Here is a 21105-nt window from a genome sequence, read left to right as displayed (position 1 = left end):
GAACCCCCAGAAACAAGACTTCTGTTGGCCTTTCATCACTTCAAGGCCACTCAGGGTGACCTGAGGCTTTGAAGGCGTAGCACAAAATAACACCACAGCCTGGGAAGAGGCAGCTCTGGTCTCCAGCAATTCCACCCACCCCACCCCATGCATGAATGCCCTGGACAGCACACGGGGGCCCTGTGGAATGGGTGGAGGCTTGCTCCTCCTGCTAACCCAGAACATGACCACAGCCCCAGTAGGGTGAGGCCTTATGGACAAAGCTCCAGGCAGGTGCAGTTGGCCCTCTGCACAAACTTGCCTACCCATGAGGCATTGGCCAGTGTCAGGATGGCACCAGTAGGGAGCTCCTTCCCGATGGCAAGGTTCGCAACCTCTCCAGGGACCAGTGCCCGGTCCCAGATGGCCAAGCCAGACATGCTCCCCACAAAGGCCTCAGATCTGTCAAACCCTCCACCAACACTGTCTTGCTCCTGGCCCAGCACAAGGGACCCTCCAGGAGGGATCTCATAGCCCTCCCTAAAGTGGGAGCCAGTGGCCACTAGCCTGCGGTCCACATGGAGCCAGTACTTGCCCTGGACAGATGTCCAGATGATACAAATGTGGTGCCACTGGCCATCTAGCAGCAGCTGCAGAGGCAGCTCCCTGAAGGCTGGGTCTCCGATAACAAAATGGAGGGACCCGGGGACCAGTGAGTCTCGGCCATGCAGTACCACCTTGTTGTCATTCTCTTCAGTGGCATAGGAGAGGAGGGTGCCCAGGTGGCCAGAGGATGTGCGGACCCAGCTGCAGAAGGACAGAGCTCGTAGGGCTGTGAGGAAGCTGGGGCTGAGGAAGATCACGTTCTCAGGGGAGGCATCCGGGAATGTGAACACGGGACCCAGGTTGCAAACTAGAAACAGAGGGAGGGGGAGTCAGCCCTGCAGCAGGAGCCCCAGAAATGGTCCTCACTCTGGAGGGTGGACTTGGGGGCCCTGCAGCCACACCTCCTGGAGGACAGCTTGAGCTGGGAAGGCTGAGGGCTCCTCTAGTTCCTCTTGCTTGCCCTCAGGATGTGCCACCCCCAGGCAGGAGCTAAGAATGAGGTTAGCCTTCCCAGGGAGCCTTCAGTCCCTAGTTAAGCCTGAGCTGTCTCCTAAGAAGGGGAGCTGATGACCATTAGCACCAGGGCACCTCTGGCTGCTGTAACAAATTGCTACAAATTTAGTGTCTTTAAACAGCCTAGGCTTACTATTTTGTGTTTTTGGAGGCTGGAAGCCTGAATTCAAGTCATACAGAACCCAAATCAAGGTGTTTCAGGACCAGCTCCTTCTGGAGGCTCCAGAGAGACATAATTTCCTGCCCTTCCCAGCTACTGGAGGCACTAGCCATCCTTCCTGTCTTCAGAGTGTATCCCACCAACCTGTCTCTGTCCTCATGACCCCTTCTCTGACCCTCTCATCCCCCCTCTCTGAGCCCTGTGTTTACACAGGGCCATCCAGTAATTCAGGACCTAACCAGCTCTGCAAGAGGTGCTTCTTCAACGTGAGGAACAGGGGGCCCAAACTGCTGGGACCCGCAGATAGGAGACCACCTGGATGAAGAGCAGGGAGTGTGGAGTGTGAAGTCAATGTCCTCTCCTCATGGGGAGAAAGCCCGTGGAGGTGGGAGGGGCACCACGGGTTCAGGAGGAGCTATAGGAATCTTGTAAGCCATGGGGAGGGGGCCAGGCCTGTGGCACTTACCTTCTCCTGGTCCCTGAGGAGGATCCCTTGGGACTGTAGCAGCCCCACCAGGTACCCAATGGCTGCTTGGGGCTGGGGGCTTCTGTGTGCCCAGGAGATGGGCAGTGAAGTCCTGGGACTCCGTTGGGTGAGGAGCAAGGTCCTGCCTGTCTGTCAGCAGCATCAGTGGGCCCGGGTACACAGGCTGATCTGGAGTTAGGGCTGGGGTCCACCCTGGGGCTGCAGTGCCAGGGCTGGTCATCTGTAGTTGACCCTCAAGAGCAGCCAGCCTGGCACCCTGGCTGTGGACCTGGTGTGTCAGGCTGACCAGTGCATCCTGCAGGGCCTGTGTGCCCAGGGCCAGGCCTGAAATGACATCCCTCTGTGTCTTCTGCTCCTTCCCTGCCTGTACCCACTGCCTGGTTTTCTCAGTCAGGGCCAAGTCTAAGGCCTGCAGTCGCATGTCCACCTTCCGGCTTCGGTGCTGAGTCTTCCTCACCCAGGCCTTCAGGTGGGCCAGGTCCCCCTGGATGGCGACCTGTGACCTGTTGACTGTCAGAGCCACAGCCTGGCTCTCCTCTGCCAGGCTGTGTAACTGGGCATCAATGTCATAGGACATGTTGTAGTTGTTGGCAATGCCCTGCAGCTGTGTTAAGGTCACTTCTTGGAACCTCCGAAACTGTAAAGAGGACACAGCAGTTATGAGGGGTCAGGATGGGCAGGGATAAGGCCTTCCTTCTCACACCTCAGAAGAACCTCTGTGTGCTGGGCTCGTGGTCAGCGCTGCATAGTGACCCTTGACATGACACTAGGAGATGCAGGTAGGGGGCCAAGTTCAGGGGGGCGATGGAGCTCAGACCCCACTGCAGCATTGGGGAGCATGGGTTCACCTTGCAGTGTCTGATCCTGCCCCACATCCCAGGTTCTAAATGGCCACTGCCAGTTGCTTCAGTTGCAGGCAGGCTCGGCTGGGCTGCATGTGTGCTTGACTGGGCTCAAAGCAGAAACTTGTGGTGCTGGGGCACTGTCTACAGACCCCACACAGGAATCTGGGGGCCACCCATGCCTTCTGCTTTGAGATAGACTAGGGACCTCATGGCTCCCACATCCAGTGTTTGTGCCTAGCACCATCAATTCCCTAGACCCCATAGCTGTGCTCCTTAGGCCTTCCAGAGCCTCCATACAGTCTCTTGTCCCCTGCCAACCACACATCACTCCGCTTATTTTCAGAGTAGAGCCAGGCAAACCCTCCCTGGTTTTCAGTTGTAGGGTAGGGCACTGCTAACTGCTAGCAAGAACCACAAACTACTTGGATGCTTGGCTCACAGTTCACACCTGCCGCTACAATTGTTCAACATCCAACCTTCATTTGTTGCCAATTTTAAAAATCCAAGAGCGGTACACCTACCTGCTCTTCTAGTCTACGCAGCCTCTCGAAAAATGGTTTTCTTTGCCCTGCTGATCCAGCTTTCTGCAGTGAAGCCCCATGTAGATACATGGACACCAAAACCAGGAGGAGAGACAGGGTCATCCTCCCTGGCCAACCCATGCTGAGAGAAGAGGGGGCTCCAGCAATCTCTTCAGGATACAGGAGGTGGCCTCGGCCCCAGTGTCTGCCTCGTCCCCAGTGTCTGCCTCGTTCCCCACTCCTCCTGGCTCTCCAGTTGAGCGGTTTTCCTTCCGTGGCCCTGGCTGGGGGTCAGGCACTTCCTGCCATCTTAGGGAAAGGCATCTGCCTTCAAGCCTACTGGCTCTGTTGGTCCCAGGTTCCCAGGGAAACAAGCTTAAAACAGACGCAAACAGCTTTTCTGGAAAGCTACTCTGCTGGGGCAAGGACTTGTCCTGTGAGCTCAGAGGTGGGCGAGCACTGATGGCTTTAGCAGAAGCACATGGACTCATGTTACCACCAAGAAGTTGTCGAAGGACAGGGAACCCAGCAGGGGCCTGGAAGTCACTGGAGTCAGGTCTGTGTTGGTGCCAGCATCCCAGCCATGCCCAGCCACATCCTGTGAGGCTTTCTCTCCCTTGGAAAGGGAACTGAAATGTGATTGGCCATCACCTTATTTTTTCCTCAGGACTGGGTGATTTTAATTTTTATGTATTTATTGTGTGTTTTTTCTTTTATGGTGCAGGGATTTGAACTTACGGGCACTCTACCACTGAGCTTCATCATCAGCTCTTTTCTTATTTTGAGACATGGTCTTGCCAAGTTGCCCAGGTCGTCCTACCTCAGCCTCCCAAGTTGTTGGGATTATGGGAGAGCACGATGGTGCCCAGCTTGATTATTTTTTATTTTGTCCTTAGGGTCTCACTTTGCTGCCAAGGCTGGTTAAAGCAATGCTCCTGTCTCAGCCTTCCAAGTTGTTTCTTCTTCTTCTTCCTCTTCTTCTTCTTGGTACCAGGAATTGAACCAGGGATGCTTAACCAGAGTCACGCCCTCAGTCACACCCTACATATTTTGAGACAGGGTCTGGCTGAGTTGCTTAGGGCCTTGCTAAATTGTGGAGGCTGACTTTGAACTTGCAAGACCCTTTCTCAAGATAAAAAACATAAAGGGCTGGGGATGTGGCTCAGTGGTTAAGTGCCCCCGCATTTAACCCCTGCCCAAGAAGGATGCTTTTATGTTTGTGGAATGAATATATGTTCCCAGATTTCCCCCCACATTCACCTCTGCTGAAATGTCACCCCTTCCCAAAGGGGAAGCCTACCTACTCTCCCGGGAGGTCATTAGAACATTCTAGTTTTTTATTTTCCATCCTGGGGACAAACCCAGGACTTCATGCACTACCAGCAAGGGTTCTACTACTGTATTACCACTTTGCCTCAAGGGGGTGCTCTGATAAACCCAGCCTAATTCCCTCTTAAGATTGGGAGCCGTCTCCTCACAAGGCATGAAAAGTTAATTTCGGCTTTACTATATATTACTGGGATTTCTAAACTTGCTTGGAATGCCTGCCGGTGCCTTGAACTCACCCATGCCTGACTTTCCCTGGCCAGATAACGACCCTCTCTGAAACTAGTGGTGCCTCATAAATTCTGATGTTGGGATCTAAATTTACTCCCTAAGTGCTGGACCATTAACCTGCCTTTGTGTTATGCTTGTTAAAATCCTGTTATCTGTAAGTTCTCAAGACCCCCCCCCCCCCACACACGCACTTTTTGCACTTTCTGAGCTATAAAGGTGCCCTCCTAGAGAGCTGCGGGGCTGTCTTCTGTCCCCACTGGTTTCGGGAGAGACAGCCTCAGCCGGTAGGAATTACAAGCTTGCTTCATTCTGATTTAAATTGGAGTTGGTGGTCTTTTCTTTGAGTAGTGGTTAATAGTTCCACGCCAGGAGGTTGGCCACCGGCCCTAGGACCTAGGGAGCCCTCGACACGTGGCTAGAGCAACTGTGGAACGGAACCTGATGCTTCACCTCTTTAGTTTACACAGCACCTTCGCAGCGGCTACCAGATCCCATCACCCGCCTCTGCTGCGTGCAGCCGGCACTCCAAGCGTTTGAACTCAAGCGCGGTGGGGAGCACAGCCGGTGGGGAGCGCAGGCGCAGCCCACAGTCACGTGGCCACGGGTCCCCGCCCCATCTGGAGCACACCCGCCTCCCTCGATCCGACCTGCCCTGCCGCGCAGACGCACAAGCGCGGTGCCGCCTGCTTTTGCAGATTCGCGGAACCCAGCGGGGAGCGGCGGGGGCTTTGAAGGCCGAAGTCACGCCTCACGCGGGGACCGGAGCTCGCGGCCCCCCGCCGGTTGAGGCCTGGCCAGGCCGGGTAGCCGGTGCGCTCAGGGAGGGATCCCGCTGTCCCGGGCGCCCGGCTGCCGGCAGCATGGAGCCCGCGCGCTCTGCAGTCGGACTCAGCGTCCGGGAAGCGGTGCACATCCTCCAGTCTTCTGAGGACGGTGGCCGCGTCCTCTCCGCCCTGGAGTCCCTGCAGCGCTATCTGCGAGGAACCGCGGAGCCCGCGCTGCCCGGAGAGCAGGAGGAGTTCGCCGCCAAGCACTTCGCTGCCGTGCTGCGCTGTCTGGTCGGCAGGCTGAGCCCCCGCTGGCTGCAGCTGTCGCCCGGCGACCGGCTGGAGCAGCTCTGGGACAGCTTCTTCCTGGAGGGCCCTGCTGACCAGGCCTTCCTAGTGCTGATGGAGGCCATCGAGGGCACTGCCGGGTGAGTGAGGCTGGGGGCTTGTGCAGCGGCCTGTGGCTTGGAAGACCAGAAGGGCCTGGGGAATTGCGAACTGCAGGGTTCATCCTGGAAGGTGCCAGGGAGAGAACAGAGCCTGCGACCTGCTGAAACCGCCCCCCCCCCCCAACTGATAGTGGCTGTGTTCTCTAAGATGGGGAGGACCTGCCGGCATCTCGACCTTGCAGGACGGCGGGAGGAGGGGTGTTTACATCACAGCAGGCCCCAGCCAGCTCCCCTAGGCAGCATTGCTGCTTCGTGGTCCCAGTCCTGCAGTGAGGCTTTCTGGGCACAGTGGCAGCTCTTAAGGCCTCTTGGGACATTTTCAGGTTTTACAGGGAAGCACAGCTTTTTTGACACGTGCCTGCCATTGACCCCCCAGCCCCAGGCAGTTCCCACGTTCAGCATCAGATCACACACAGATCAGTCCTTGTGAGGACTCTGAGGAGTCTTTGAGAAGCTGGGTTTTTAGAAGTTGCTGTGATTAAAAGCATGTACTCTGTGAAAATCCAGGCAGAGCAAGGGAGGAGGTGGTAGGGCCCAGCTGCACTCACCCCACTTGTATCTGATTCAGGAGTGGAGTACAAAGCGTGTTCTTTCAGCTTATGAGTTAAGACAAAATGTTACTGGAGCTGTTGGGACTACCTGTCTAAGGGGGAGCTGTGGAGACTCCCTTGGCCCGCAGCAGGCTTAGGGGCTCTGCCCGATACACCTGTCCTTGTTCAGCCCCAGCTTCCGTCTGATGAAGATGGCACAGCTGCTGGCCAGGTTTCTGAGTGAGGGCAGGGTAGCGGCCCTGATGGAGGAGCAGTGCCGGCCGCAGATGAAGCCTGGCTTTCCCCTGCTCCAGGAGACACTACTCAGCAAGGTGGTGAGCCTGCCTGACCACCTGGGCAACCATCTGCAGCAGGATAACCTGGCCCAGTTCTTCCCCCAGAACTACTTCCCACTGCTGGGTGAGGAGGCCGTGCAGGTGCTGCAGTCAGTGGTGGATTCTCTCCGAGGTGAGTGCTGTGTCTCCCTGCCCCTCTTCTTAGCTGTCATCCCCTCCTTCTCCATCCACTTCCCCTGCCAACTTGGGTTTGTCTCATATGCCTTTGGCGATGGCATTTCAGGCTCCCATGGCAAGGTGAAGGTGCTGGGAGGTCTTTGGGTCTGGAGGCAAGTGCTGCTGGTGGACTTGCTCACAGAGCACTAGGTATTATCCTGTGTGCTGTTTGGGGCTGGCTCTGCCTCTTCTGGGCCTCACAAGCATGGCTTCCAGTTTCAAGAGAAAGGAGTGTCTGGGGCAGTGTGATTCCATGGGTCAGTGGCCTGTAAGGCAAGGCCAGTGGGTGGATTTGCCTCTTCCTGCAGTATGGCCCCTCCCTTCTTATTTCCATCATGGGCTCACTCAGGCCTGAGCTGCACCTCAGCTCAGCTTGTTTAACTCTGATTGCTTAACTCAATCTCCTTGTGGTGATGAGTTCCCACTGTGGTTCACTGTCCTTCCATGTGCTCAGGCCCAACACCCTAAGTCCCCTGTGACCTACACCCCTGTGGGACTCAGAGCCCAGGAGGAATCTGGCACCCTCAAGTCTCTGCAGGTCTGTCCACTTGGTCAGGTGTTGTGTGTGTTGTCCCAGGACCTCCTTGCTTTCTCTCCCAGGTGGCCTACACTGTTCTGTCTCCTTTGTGTCTCGAGTCCTTGGGAAGGTGTGCATCCAGGGGAGACACAGTGAGTAGGGCCTGCCTTGGGGGAAGCAGCACCTGTCTCTCCCATTCAGCCCTTGGGAGAGGTTGAGAATCACTGCAAGCCCCTCAGCAGCAGTGGGAGCTGGTCCCAGCCTTCTTTGGGGTCTCTATGCTAGCTCTGGGTCCACAGAGGTTTGTCTTAGGGCTTAGTTGTGCTGTGGGGGGTTCCCTTGCTAGCCCTAGGTCCACTGAGGTTGGCTCTGGGGCTCAGTTGTGTTCTGGGGGGTCCCCTTGCTAGCCCTAGGTCCACTGAGATTGGCTCTGGGGCTCAGTTGTGCTCTGGGGGGGGGGTCCCCTTGCTAACCCTGGCTCCACTGAGATTGGCTCTGGGGCTCAGTTGTGCTCTGGGGGGGGGTCCCCTTGCTAACCCTGGGTCCACTGAGGTTGGCTCTGGGGCTCAGTTGTGCTCTGGGGGGTCCCCTTGCTAGCCCTGGGTCCACTGAGGGCTCAGAGCTCTGGGGCTCAGTTGTGCTGGCTGGTGAGCCGTGATGCTGTGTACACTGGACCAGTGGTCCCCTGGCTGAGTGCAGCTCCTGAGGCTCATGTCCTCTCTGTGTCTCCTCAGAGGAGATCTTGGGCAGGTTGGTGCCCCAACTGACAGCACTCACCCAGGGCAGCTGCTTGTGGCAGCGGGTCTGCTGGCGCCTAGTGGAGCAAGTGCCGGACGGGGCCATGGAGGCTGTGCTCACAGGGTTGGTGGAGGCCACTCCGGGGTAAGCAGCACAGCACTCTTTCCAGTCAGTGCATCTCTGGGGGTGGGGGGTGGGGAGTGGGCTTTGTGGCAGCTGCCATTCCCTGTGCTGCTTTTCCTGGTGGCCCTGCTGTAGCCGGTTGTCCTGTTGTACTCCCTGGGTTCGGTGGCTGGTGCTGCCTTAGTATTGCTGATTTAGGCTGGCCACTGGTTGTGCAAATGCACACACTGATGGTGCCCACCTTCATCATTGCCAGCGGAGGCTCCACATGTGTCCACGGCTTAATACAGAAGGTCTCCTGCCCGGCGGGTTCCCCAAGTCCACACGCTGGGGGAACCATAATCTCTGCTGAGGCAGCAGCTCTTTTCAGACTTAGGGATCCTGTTTCTTTCTCGTGAAAACAGTGTAGGTGTTCTCCCAAGCCCTATTGGACAGGAGGACTGTGTGAGAAGCAGCCCGCAGATGTTTCGTCACCCTGCATACTGTGTGTGTTATCCTTCTGTCATGGTGTTGCCCTGCACTGTAGCTCACTCCTCCTGCCTCACCCCTGACTCACCATTCCTTGCATGTGGTTTTGTGCTCTGGGTGTCGTCTCTGACTTGGGTGTGGCGATGCCCTTTTGCTCCTTCCTCTCGTGTGTGTGTGTGTGTGTGTGTGTGGTATGTGTGTGTGTGTTGCAGCTGGCACTCTTGAAAGCAGCCTTGTTGGGCCCAAGGGATGCTCACGCACCTTGCCCTCACCTGCTTCCCAGGTCTGCCCCAGGGCTGTGGTGGTTGGGCAGGGGAGAGCAGGCTTTGTGGTCTTTGATTCCAGATGTGTGTGGACTCCTTCCCTGCGTCCTTCACCATCTGCATGTTTGGTTCCTGGTATATGTTGTGGAAGTTCCCCTGCAGGTTCTGGGCTCTTTCCTGTGAGCAGTTGGGCTTAGGATGGTGAAGATGCATTGCTGCTGTCACGGATGGTTCAGTGGGGGTCTTGCTCGGTCTTTGGAACCTTCTCTGGTATCTGGCTTGTCTCCAGCTTAACCTTTTTTTTTGTTTGTTTGTTTTTATTGTACCTCCCTCCTCTTTTTCTTTCCAGATTTTATGTCTATGTGTGGAATTTTATGTGATGAGTGAGGGTGAAATCCAGCCTGTCTCTCCACACTGGCTGGGGGCTTGTTGGGCTTTTGCTTGCTGAAGGAAGCAGGGTCCCATACTCTAGATCTGATGCTTGCACACTATTGTTCTTGGGCCATATCTGGCTCATTTGGTGTTTTTTGTAAATAAAATTTTATTGGCGCCCACCGTGGTGCTGTGTGCCTGTAATCCCAGCTATTTGGAAGGCTGAGGCAGGAGGATCTTTTTCTCTTGCATGCGCACTCACACAATTTTATTGGCATGCAGTCATACTAACTCATTTAAATATTTGCCTGTGGCTGCTTTCAGTCACAACTGCCATGTTGAGTGTTTGGTATAGAGACTGGCCTATGAATCTTAAAGCATGTGCCCTCTGGCCCTGTGCAGCAAAGGCTTGCTGCCCTGCTCTAGATGAAGTATGCACCCTGGACCTGGCAGAGCAGGGAGGGACTCCCTCCTATGTTGACCCTCTTAGCTCAGGAGTGGGACCCAGTCTCTACATTCAGGCCTGGGGGAGGGAAGTTAAGGACCCATTGAGGTTATCCAAGGCCCACAGTGAGCAAGTGGCAGGGCCAGGCTGTTGGTGCCATCAGAGGGTGTGCTTTCCCAGCCTGCCACCCACCTCCTAGGCACTCATGACTGGCTTCTTCTGACCCTGCCTTATAGGCCTGAGGTCCTGTCACGACTCCTGGGGAATCTGGTGGTGAAGAATAAGAAAGCCCAGTTTGTGATGACCCAGAAGCTTCTGTTCATGCAGTACCGGTACACGGTGAGAATGTAGGGCAGGGCTTGTGAAGGCCACCCTTGGTTACAAGAAGAATCACTATTAAAAGTAGAGGCTAACTCAGTGGAAGAATGTGTACCCAGCATGCACAAAGCCCTGGATTTGATTCCCAGCCACAGAAAACAGGTAGAGCAGTCACCTGGGAATTGTCAGTGAAGCAGCAGCACTGCCCTGCCTGGCTGCAGGCCCTGCTGCACAACACCGAGCAAGCCCAAGGGGGTTAGTGCCTTGGGACTTGGTTGCTGAGTGCTTCCCAGACACGGTGCAGCTATCCCTGTGGCCTGGAGTGTAGGCTGTGACTGGAGGGCTGTGGTGGTTGGGCAGGGGAGAGCAAGAGCAGATGTCTTGGCCTGAGGAGGGACCAGCAGTGCATTGATGCCCACAGTGTGCCCAGCTCTGTCCCAGGTGGACAGAAGAGCCGTAGTCTCTCCTTGAGGAACTCACGTTATAGACAGGGAGACTGTGCTACCTGCATAAACCATGGTATGTAATTCATAGCATGGCACATTTGGTACTGTGGGACCTAGGAGGCAGCCTCAGTGCTGCAGGGCTCTGCAAAGACCTCTCTGAGGGGATCTGGCAGGTGCAGAGCCATGATCCTGATAGAGGTCTGGCCAGGAGGACTGTGTGGCTGGCTTCTGAACACTGGTCCCAGCAAGCCGGCTGGCAGTGGGCCCTGTGCCCCAGAGAGCAGGAGGTGTGGCAAGGGTGGGCTGCTTCAGGTTGGGGTGGGCAGCTGAGGTTTAAGCAGAGGCATCCAGACCTGACTGTGTTACCCAGACCTACCCTGGCCTCTGTGCAGAGGATGGGTGGGGGCCAAAGTGGAGGTAGAGCCAACTCGCCCTGGGTGCATGGGGGTGAAGTAGGCAGGAGTCCTTCAGAGCTCTAAAGATGACGCAGGTTCAGCAGCCTGGATCAGGAGGCCTGGCAGCCTCTTGAACCCTGGCTTCATGCCCTTGGTGGGGTTCAGAGAGGCAGGCGGACAGTGCAGTCCAGGCAAACAGAGAGCCAGAGATGGCCCCCAATCCCTGTCCTATAGGGCATTTGAGGCCCCCAGAATATAGCCAACCAATGGGATAAACCCAAGTACTGGCTTGAACATCTGGCCGTCATTCTGGGTGATGGGGCTGCTGGACCAGAAGTGAGTAGCAATAGAGAATAACGGTGCTACAGCATAGTGCTAGATAAAGTGACCCAAGCCCCACACAACAAACATGATGGCACCACCAGCTGCCGTGATGCATGCCTATGAGCCCAGCTACTTGGGAAACTGAGGCAGGAGAATCACAAGTTTAAAGCCAGCCTGGCTGACTTAGTGAGGCCCTGTCTCAAAATAAAAAGTAAAAGGACTAGGGATGTAGCTCAGCAAGAGAGCTTTCAAAAGGGAAGAAAACAAAGAACAAAGAGAAAGCTGAACAGCAGAGCAGGCAGTGCTGAGGTGGAAGTTGCACCTGGGCTGAGCAGAAAAATCCAGGACTTTTGAAATGTAGCAGCTTGATGGCGACTGGTTTTCAAACATGGATGAGATAGAAAATTTCCTTAGAAAAGTGTATGTGCCCAAGCTGATGAGTGCTGTGCTGGGGTATGGCCCAGCAGGAGAGCACTTTCCTAGAGTGCTTGAAGCCCTGGGTTTGATTTCCAGCACTGAGGAAAAAACAAAAACAAAACTGACAAATGCAGAAGCAGAGGGTACTGAGGAGCAGTAGGAGGTGGAGGGCGGCACTTACCATACTAGTCCTCAGCCTGGACTCCTGGGCATGACACGCTCACCCTCAGGAGCCTCATGCAGGAAGGCAGCCTCTGCCTCATTAAGGACACCACTCTCGTTGTAGACACCCATGCTGCAGAGCCTGCTGGGGTACCTGGCTATGGACAGCCAGCGGCGTCCACTCCTCATACAGGTAAGTGCTACCTGCCTCTGACCCTGTGGTGACCCCAAGAGAAGGGAAGGCTGGGGGTCCCAACTTTGCTCCTGTTGGAGCCTTGGGGTGGCTGTGGACACTAGCACCACATGATCCTGGGCCATGGCAGAACTGCTGCCTGACAGGCTGGTGCTGTGCTGCCTGCAGGCGCTAAAGGAGCTGCTGGAGACCTGGGGCAGCAGCAGTGCTGTCCGACACACGCCCCTGGCTCAGCAGCGCTACATCAGCATGGCGGTGCTCATCTGCCTGGCACACCTTGGGGAGCCAGAGCTGCGGGACAGCCGGGAAGGTGAGCAGGTGGTGAGGGCACACCCCCGCCCCAGGCATGTGAGAACCCCTCAGGATGCATGTTTGGTGCTTCCAGAGTTGCTGGCCAGCATGATGGCAGGTGTGAAGTGCCGCCTGGACAGCAGCCTGCCTGCCGTGCGCCGCCTAGGCATGATCGTGGCCGAGGTCATCAGCACCCGGATCCACCCTGAGGGGCCTCCATTGAGATTCCAGGTGAACAGGCTCCGGATCTCCCTGATACTCCAGCTCAGTAGGTACCTCCCCTCCTGGGGCCCAGGCCCATGGAGTGTCCCACATTGGCTACACTGAGGGCTGAGGCCTAGGAGTGGTGGGTGTCAACCTCAGCTCCTGGTGATCACAAAGATTAGGGCTGAACGCACCAGCACATGTTCCTCAGGACACAATCCCTGGAGGTGGAACTCCAGAGAGGTTGGGGTGAGGGAAGCTGTTGCCCTGGGGCTGGTCTGCCACAGGCTGCTCTGGGCAGGCAGAACAGTGACTGGCCTCTCTGCTGCCTGCTTCCTGGTGTGAATGCCACTTGTGTGGCCAGCATGTTTCTCTGACTGCTGGGCCCTGCCCGGCCTTATGGCAGACATCCCCTCCTCCCTGGGACATCTTCAGGGGATCAGCCTCCTGGGGAGCCCTAGTTCCTTCATGAGGAAGTGACTCTATAGCCTTGGCACACTGAGTACCACCCTCAGGTCAGGGTGCACACTTGGAATTTGCTCTAGAAAAGGACAGGCTACTAAACAGGATCCAGATGTTTTTAGAGGAGGCCTGGCTCCAACTGTGTCTGACTGCAGTGAAGTGGTGTCTGAAGCCTGGTGGGTGTCAATGACTGGTATGTTTTATATTTACAGTATGAAGATGATGAGCTGAGCCGTGAGATGCTGGCCTTGGCCACTCCCCGGCCTGTGGGAGACAGCCCCTTGGAGGCAAGGTGAGGGTCTTCACATCCCTCATCCCCACCCTGTGTGTGTGCACACCTTGTCATTCTGGATTCCATTCACAGGACAGGAGTTAGGGAAGCAGTGGGTGGAGGTGCTGGGAGTGTCCCCACAGGCAATCCTGAATGCTTGTTCCTCTTGCTTCCCAGAGGCTCATCACTGGATCCGGTTGTGGCAGAGACCCCTGCAGAGACCATGGAGGGTAGTGTGCCCCCAGCTCAGCTGCAGGGCTCTGACTCGGAGCTGGACAGGTAGGGCTGGGCTTCTGTGCTTGAGGGGTGGCACTGGCTGCACAGCAGAGCCGAGCTGTGCGGGTCACCAGCACAGTGGGGTGCACGCTGTGGGGTGGCTGTGCCCACCCCCAATGCCTCCTTCTGGTCTGCAGCAGTGCTGTGGCTTTTCAAGGCTCTGGGGACTTGGGGAGTGAGTTTCAGCATTTTCAGGACTTGCCCTTGAGGAGGGGTACATAAGTGGCACCGGAGTCTGAGTTTTCTCACTAAGAGTGGGCAGTTCCATTTGTCTCATTTACAGTGACGATGATTTCATCCCCTACGACATGTCAGGGGACAAAGAGCTGAAGAGTAGCAAGGCACCTCAGTATGTGCGAGACTGCATGGAAGGTGAGCCTTGGTGGGGTCACACTGCAGGTCTCACCTCACAGCTATTTCCTCTGAGGTCTTCCCACCCTGCCCCGACACGCTGGGTCCATCAGGGTTGTTCAGGGTTGGGGCTGAGATGACTGAGGCCTTCTGTGTTCTGTGTAGCACTGACCACATTTGAGGATAAGGATATGGAGCGCTGGGAGGCTGCCCTGAAGGCCCTGGAAGGCCTAGTCCGCAGGAACCCTGAGGCCACACGGGAGGTGAGCAAGAAGAGGGTGTTAGAGCAAAGGGGGAGGTTGCTAAGTACTCTGGTGGCAGGTCCCCTACGATGGCAGCTCTTCTTGTGCCATTTGCATCCTGGGTCATGGAGAGTGGGGACATCTTGCTGGCTGCTGCGCATCTCCAGGAGACCTGGAGCCTCTGCTAGGTGGGCAGCAGGTGGGTGGCCCAGGCTCTGAGGTGCATGTAACATACTGACTGCAGCCCTCATGTAGGTGAGTGTGGAGCTGGCCAGGGTACTGTTACACCTGGAGGAGAGGACCTGTGTGGCGGGATTTGAGGAACTGCGCCAGAGAGCCCTGGTGGCTGTTACAGTCACAGACCCAGCCCAGGTAAGTCCCAGTGTGGGTGGCCCCATAGTGGGAAGCACTCTGACAGCTCTCTTTACTAGGTTGGGTGTGGTGTCTAGAGGGTGTGCCCTGTGGCCTGGTCCTCAGTGGCCTCTCTGCCTGGCTCAGGCAGTTGAGTAACTGACCTCGTGCAGGGTTGACTGGTGCCTGGAAAGTGTGTCTATGGCCTGGGCCTGGCCCTCATTGGCCTCTCTCTGCATGGCTTAGGTAGCTGAGCACCTGACCTCACAGTTCTATGCCCTGAACTACAGCCTCCGGCAGCGCATGGACATCCTGGATGTGAGTGCCTCTGGATCCCTCTCCCTGTAGTCAGTTCCAAGCTGCCCTACTGTGGGGAGGTGAAAACCTATGTGGACAGTGACCAAAGCCTCCCCAAGTCACTTTGTTGATCTGAGAAGGCCAGGTGACTTCTGTCTCCTGTTTGAGTGTAGCCAAGTATGCAGGTTTACCACTGTGGGGACCAGGCGCTCTGGCAGCTGAGTTCCTTTGTTTTAAATAACAAAATACACCACTTAAATATAAACAAAATGTGGTGTCCCCATGGCTGAGTATCATCCAACTATGAAAAAGAATGAACCAGTGCATGAGACGTGTGGGAGGAGCTTGATGCCTGCTAGGCCCTTGGCGAAGGACCGCCTGTGGCAGGACCACCAGGAATGGTGGCCTCAGAGCAGGGCTGGTCTCCTAGTGCTTAGTGAGGAGCATGGTCTCTTAACATCATAGAATAGCCGAGAGATGACTACACAGGCAGCGTGGGCTGTCACCCTCATCCCGAGACTCTGTTGTGGGTGTTCCGTGTGTGCAGTAGCAGCGAGTCTGCTCTCCTAAGACTGGCTCGCTTGCTGATGCTTTTGGTCATCCTTTAAGGCTGCCTTCTCCAGAGGAGTGGCTCTGTGTGGAGGCCAGGGAGCCTCAGGGAGAGGTGGCGGTTGCATTGGGGTGCCTCACCTTCTTGCCTGCCCTCCCAGCAAGGCGCAGAGACCCACTAGCACTGGAGATGACTTTCTCTGTGGCTTCCAGAACACCTGCCTTGTCAAAAGACTGTGAGGGCTGCTGGGTGCTGTTGCTGGTCTGGGGCTCTGTGGGGCTTGGTTTAAAGACTGTCCTTCCCCAGAGCCACAGCACTCCCCTGGTTGCTCCTCTCCTCTAGGTCCTGACTCTGGCTGCCCAGGAGCTGTCTCGGCCAGGGCGCCTTGGGCGGTCTCCCCAACACAGTTCCGTGGGTCCCGGCACCCAGTGCTCACCAACACTGACTGCCTCTCAGTCTGGCAGTATCATGGTTCCTGACTGGAGGGTGGTGGTAGAAAATCGGATCAGAAGCAAGACCCGGCACTTCTCCAAGGTCAGTTAGGGCTTTGGTCAGGTCCTTATAGGGAAAGGGCACTCTGGGTGGTAAGATGAGCAATTACATTCCTCCAGTGTTATCTGTGCCAAGGGGGTGGCAGGAGCCTAGGGCAGGGATGGCACCAACACTGGTGCTCCTTGAAGTGAGTTTATGGTACAGATCAAAGGTAGTCAGACCAGTGTGGATTTAACATGTGAATGCAAATGCAGAATCCTGAGGGGTTTTCACCCAGGGTTGGCCCTGCATTCCCTGGGATGTCTGGTGATGAGAAACTGTCATGGGGTGGTGGGGGTGGAGGCCAGGAAGCTTACATCCCAGTGCCCAAGGGTTGCTGTACCATGAGGCCTGTCCAGCTCTGAATGAATTGCACACAGGGTTGGGACATGAGGCCAGGCACCTCATGCAGGTTGGGGTGTTGTGCTTGTTTGGCAGGGCTCTCCCTGGCAGGAGCCAGCAGGTAGCCCCAATGAATTCGCCTCCGTGGCTGGCTGTTTCTTTTTCCCCCTCATTCATCATTTTGACAGGTGAGTGGATTTCTGCAGTCTGGACACACTCACTGGCTGGAGAAAGCATCACAGCATGGGGCCTGAGTGGGACTTTGGGCAGGAACATGTTTGGTTGTTCTTAAGTTAATGTGAAGTTTTCTGGAAGCGTCCCTCTGCCATTAAGCTTTGCAGTGTGTCAGTCACTGCTGTGTCCGTCCACTCCTGGTCTCAGGGTTATGGATGGACTGGTAGTACCCTGCATGCTCTCCACTCCGACTGCCACTTGCTCACCTCCTTCTGCCTTGGCCAGCACTGAGCTCCCACCCACCATCAGGTGTGGCCCTCAGGCAAGAGTGGAGAATCTGTGCTTCTTTCTCACTGAGCCCAGCATATGTGCTGGGCCTCTGGGAACACCTTCTCCCTGGTTCTACTGGAGCCTCGTGGGGTTGGGTGGTGACTAGAGCAAGAAGGCTCTGCATAGCCTCTGGACCCAGGCTCTCCCTCAAAATCCCTGGGACTAGACAGCCAGCCTTGAGGTGCCATGGCTCTGCCACTACTGGATTCTATGTTGCAGGCCTCTAGTGACCTTTGACCTTTTGGGAGATGACCAGTTGGTTCTTGGAAGACTGACCCATACTTTGGGGGCCTTGATGTATCTGGCAGTCAACACCACAGTGAGTTGTAAAGTGGGAATTTCAGGTCCTGTCACATCTCGTCCACCGCTGCAGAGTGTGGGCTTCACCCAAGTGTTCACATTGATGGCACAAGTGCTGTGTGGCCCTACGTGTGGGAGGGGGTGATGGCCACGGTCACGGGCCTGGAGCACTGCGTACCTGACATTCTCCCTTTACCATGGCCCTGAGGACAGGCCTGTGTAAAGCTGCACAGGGGCATCAGATGTGTGTCTTTTGGGTGCTGGGTAAGGGGAGTGGCATGCTGAACATGGTACCCATACTTCTGCTGGTTTTCAGGTGGCTGTACGCATGGGTAAGGCCCTGCTGGAATTTGTGTGGGCCCTTCGCTTCCATGTGGACACGTGAGTGGGCTGCGGGCTGCGGGCTGCGGGCATGGAGTCTCTGGCAGCAAGGTGTGGGCTATGTGGTGGGAGGTAGCCTGACCAGGCCCAATGCGCAGTGTTGCGGATTGATCTGCTGGACTCAGGGAAGTGTCCCTGCAGTTCTGGCAGTGCTGTTTAGGGGCTCTGGCCACAGAGTTGCACCTCACCTTCTCTGCCTTCTTGCTTGGTAGCTACGTGCGCCGGGGCTTGCTTTCTGCGGTCTCCTCTGTCCTCCTCAGCGTACCTGCAGAGCGATTACTAGAGGACCTGCCAGATGAGCTGCTGGAAACCAGGTCCTGGCTGGCAGGTGAGTAGCCCTGGCTATAGCGGCCAAGCAGGCAGGACATCTGGGCATGTGAGAAGGCTAGAGCAACCCAGCTCATGAGTGGGCATGTCCCTCCCTATTGTGCTGAGAAATATGGTTAACCTAGCATGGGGCACAAGGGGGAGAGGACAGTCATGGCTGTGGTTGCTTTGGGGAATCCACTGAGGTTCCTGATAGAAGGCTATGCAGGTAGTGGAAGTGCTGGGAGGCTGCACCCAGACTTAGAGGTGTAGTGTCTGCCGTGCTTTGTCCCTTCCTCCCAGCTCCAGACACTGAACACCCCCCAGGCTCCTGAGCTGGACCCATGGACAGGCCCTCCAGCTGGGATGCTCTGTGATGTCTTTTTCTTTCCATTTGACCCCAATACAGGGTCCAGCTGAGGTTCCCACGTGACTCATAGCTGCCCTGCCTCTTGGGCTTCTGGCCGGGCATCTTCTGTTGCTGTGCTTATCCTGCTGAAGCCATGTGGCTTGTGGAAGGCCCCCCTCATTAGGCCCAAGTTCCACCTGCTTGTTAGGCATCTGGGCCAGGCAGGGTCCCTCTTTACATGCTGCAGGTGCCCCAGGTGGGCAACTCTGGGGAGGATCATTGTAGGAAGACTGCCTTCCCATTGGTGATACGAGGACTTTATTGGTGTCTGTTCCATCCTAGCTGTGGGCTTCTTCCCTGCCTAGCTCCTGCCATGGCACAGTCCTAGTTTGAATGGGCATTGTCCACAGGAAGTGGAACAGATGAATCACTGGGTGCCAGCAAGAGCCAAGAGCAGGCTTGGTGGCTGTGGAGAGGGTCAGCCATCATCTGACCTCTCCCCAGCACCTGGGCTTGGGATGCAGGTCCCAGGACCATGGCTTACCACCAGAGCTTGTGTCTCAGAGAAGCAGAGGGCTTTATCTCCCTTGAAGGGAAGTGAGGGATGCCCAGAGTCCCTGCCTCCTTTGTCCTTGTCTCCCTGTGGCCTTTGGGAAAGTCCCAGGCTTCTATTCAGGACCTGGCCCCTCTCTCTCTGTCAGTCCTGGTGGGGTGGAAGCACCAGCTCTGTCTCCTCACATGCAGTCTGGAAGAACTGCAGGAGCTCAGGGCTCATCTCCTCAGGCTGGTTTTAACCCAGGTTGGTGCTCAGGATAGCTTAGCTATGTGGCCTGGATCCCTCCCTCCCAGTGGAGGTGTCTCCATCACCTGTCCCATGGTAGAGAGCCCTTTGCCAGGTGAGTGAGGTAGGTTGTCGGGAACAGGAATGACTGGCCCTGCAATGTACTTGTGTTGTTTTTACCTGGCAGATGTGGCTGAGAAAGATGTTGATGAGAACTGCAGGGAGCTGGCCGTGAGAGCGCTGCTGCTTCTGGAGCGACTCAGAGACAGACTCCTCTCCCTTCCCTCCTAGTCCCTGATGGACCCTAGGCATTCCTGCTGGGTGGGAGGAAGGCTTCAAAGAGTGGACCCCTGTAACACCTGAGTTTGCAGTTTGACCAGGTCTGGAGGGCCATCTGGTCCCAGTGCGTGCATGTAGGAAGGGTGTGTTCAGCTAAAAATATGGAGGGCCTCGCCCTGGCCCCCACAGGCAGAGCAACTCAAGTGCTGGCCTGCAGCTCCCAGTGGGCCCTGTGGTCAGGGAATGCTAGAAGCAGGAAGGAAGCAGCTGCTCAGAGCCCAGTAGCAGAGCAGGCTTGGCCCTTGGCCCTGTGGCTCAGTGCTATCCCAGGAGAATAAATAGGGCAGGAGGTATCACAAGTCTTCTTTGTGGTTTTCAGTGAGCAGGGACTTCAGTTCCTAGAGGACTATGAGATGCAGCCATGAAAATGGAGTGCAGTGTGAGGCAAAGAGGGGTGGAAGGGGCCTAGGCCTCTGAGAAAGTAGGCTTTATTGGAGTTGTAGGAGTGTCAATATCTGGTGGTAGGTGTGACTGACAGGACTCGGGCCTGGCCACAGTGGTCCCTGCTGAACCATCCTGGAGCCATCTGGGTGTGGGTGTGATTAGCAGTGATGGGCATCTCCAAGACCCAGGTGCAGCCTCAGTGCACCAAGTTCTACAAGTTCCTTCCACTCCACAACTGGTAGTCGGGAGAACCTGGGAAAGCTGAATCCACTGAATCCAGCTCCTTTAAAAGGAATTAAACTAAAACACCACGGAAGCTGCCAAGTGCCCTGAGGCAGGAACGCTGAGGGAAGGCTTAGGGATACAGTCAGTCCTCTGCACACTGTGGGCTGGGCCCTGCTTACTTGTTATGATATGAACAAGTTTTTTTTTCCCCCTACAAAAAAGAGATGAGGACTAGAGACTGGAAATTCCAGAAGCAGATCTCAGCAGCAGGATAATGGTGAAGGCCCATCAGGGACCATTCTCTACCTCCTCCACCACCTCATCGTGGTCCTCGATGCTGTTGTGACGGATCCGCTCAGGCACCACACGTGTCAGAGGGAGTCCCAGGCCCTGATGCACGGCATCCACTGTCTGCTGGTCCACGTAGTAGGACATGTTGGCAGAAGGAAGTCTCTTGCGCATCTCCTCGAGGTACCTGTAGGCCTAGGGCAGAGGGAACAGCTGTTACTTAAAGGCCCAGTGGACACCTCAGCATATGGCCAAGGGAGCCATCTTGTCTGTTCACTGTAATAAGGTCACCTCAACATGAAGTACCCACTCTGTCCCAGAGGTTGTAAGCAGGGAAGCATGCCTTTTGAGGTTTCTGGTATTTACAAGGGGACATGTGTCCCAGGGCAAGGTATGTTTCGGGCTGTGGCCAGTATGAACAACTGAAAACCAGAACCCCAGAGAGTCCTCTGGCAACCCAGAGCAAGAATGTGGTTCAAGTTCCAGAATTGTATTCCCTCTAAAACTGCTCCCTGGATGGTGGTGGACCTGCTGCGGGAGGGTGGATTCCATTTCCATCTACTGTAGCACATGTACTTGCTGGAATGAAGGGCAGGCATTATTTCAGCTTAGTATAAGATTTATCCCAATTCTATCGCATCTCCTGTGTGAATGGTCCTTGATCCTAGGCCTGTAAACTGGAAATGTCAATGGGTTTCCTGTGTGATTTCATCTGGTCTTGCCAGGGGGACACTCATGATGGAGCTCCAGGGCCAAGGCAGGATGGGCCTTAGCCTCAGAGCAGTATGCTTAAGGTCTCTTCATCCTCAGGGAGGGACACATACAAATGGGGGAGAATATATGGGGCTTTATGCTGCTTCTAGGGCTCACTCCCATGGGGCACATGAATTCAGAATGTGACCAAAATTTTTTTAGCAGCTTTTAAATTGTTAATGAGAAATAACAATTTGACCTTAGTATTTACGGCTTAAAG

The 21105-nt window shown here is 55.8% G+C and overlaps 3 protein-coding genes across 4 annotated transcripts in view; 1 reads left to right on the top strand and 2 right to left on the bottom strand.

The window, feature by feature from the left end:
• Positions 1-251: 251 nt before the first annotated feature.
• Positions 252-3234, bottom strand: Ptx4 (pentraxin 4). Its single transcript, XM_077802978.1, has 3 exons — positions 3112-3234; positions 1725-2382; positions 252-892 (listed from the first exon to the last, which is right to left on the bottom strand). Exons 1-3 carry the CDS (start codon positions 3232-3234, stop codon positions 252-254), a joined length of 1422 nt encoding a protein of 473 aa, XP_077659104.1.
• Positions 3235-5346: 2112 nt separating this feature from the next.
• On the top strand, positions 5347-19195 carry Telo2 (telomere maintenance 2). Its single transcript, XM_026385610.2, has 20 exons — positions 5347-5863; positions 6605-6882; positions 7527-7595; positions 8178-8325; positions 10089-10191; positions 12039-12107; positions 12276-12417; positions 12493-12629; positions 13277-13356; positions 13513-13614; positions 13895-13983; positions 14128-14225; positions 14460-14576; positions 14802-14873; positions 15745-15936; positions 16372-16463; positions 16999-17098; positions 17396-17460; positions 17673-17788; positions 19084-19195. Exons 1-20 carry the CDS (start codon positions 5529-5531, stop codon positions 19185-19187), a joined length of 2508 nt encoding a protein of 835 aa, XP_026241395.2. The 5' UTR covers positions 5347-5528; the 3' UTR covers positions 19188-19195.
• Positions 19196-19215: 20 nt separating this feature from the next.
• Positions 19216-21105, bottom strand: part of Ift140 (intraflagellar transport 140) — a 76084-nt gene continuing 74194 nt past the window's right edge. For both annotated transcript variants that reach the window (XM_026385607.2, XM_026385609.2), the window contains exon 30: positions 19216-20327. In XM_026385607.2, the coding sequence (XP_026241392.2) occupies positions 20133-20327 (195 nt within the window). In that variant the 3' untranslated portion in view covers positions 19216-20132. The remainder of the gene's footprint in view (positions 20328-21105) is intronic.

The sequence above is a fragment of the Urocitellus parryii genome, chromosome 9 (genome assembly GCF_045843805.1).
Source record: "Urocitellus parryii isolate mUroPar1 chromosome 9, mUroPar1.hap1, whole genome shotgun sequence".
Taxonomy (NCBI): domain Eukaryota; kingdom Metazoa; phylum Chordata; class Mammalia; order Rodentia; family Sciuridae; genus Urocitellus; species Urocitellus parryii.
Note: the sequence above shows the minus strand (reverse complement) of the source record. Positions and strands in the feature narration are given on the sequence as shown.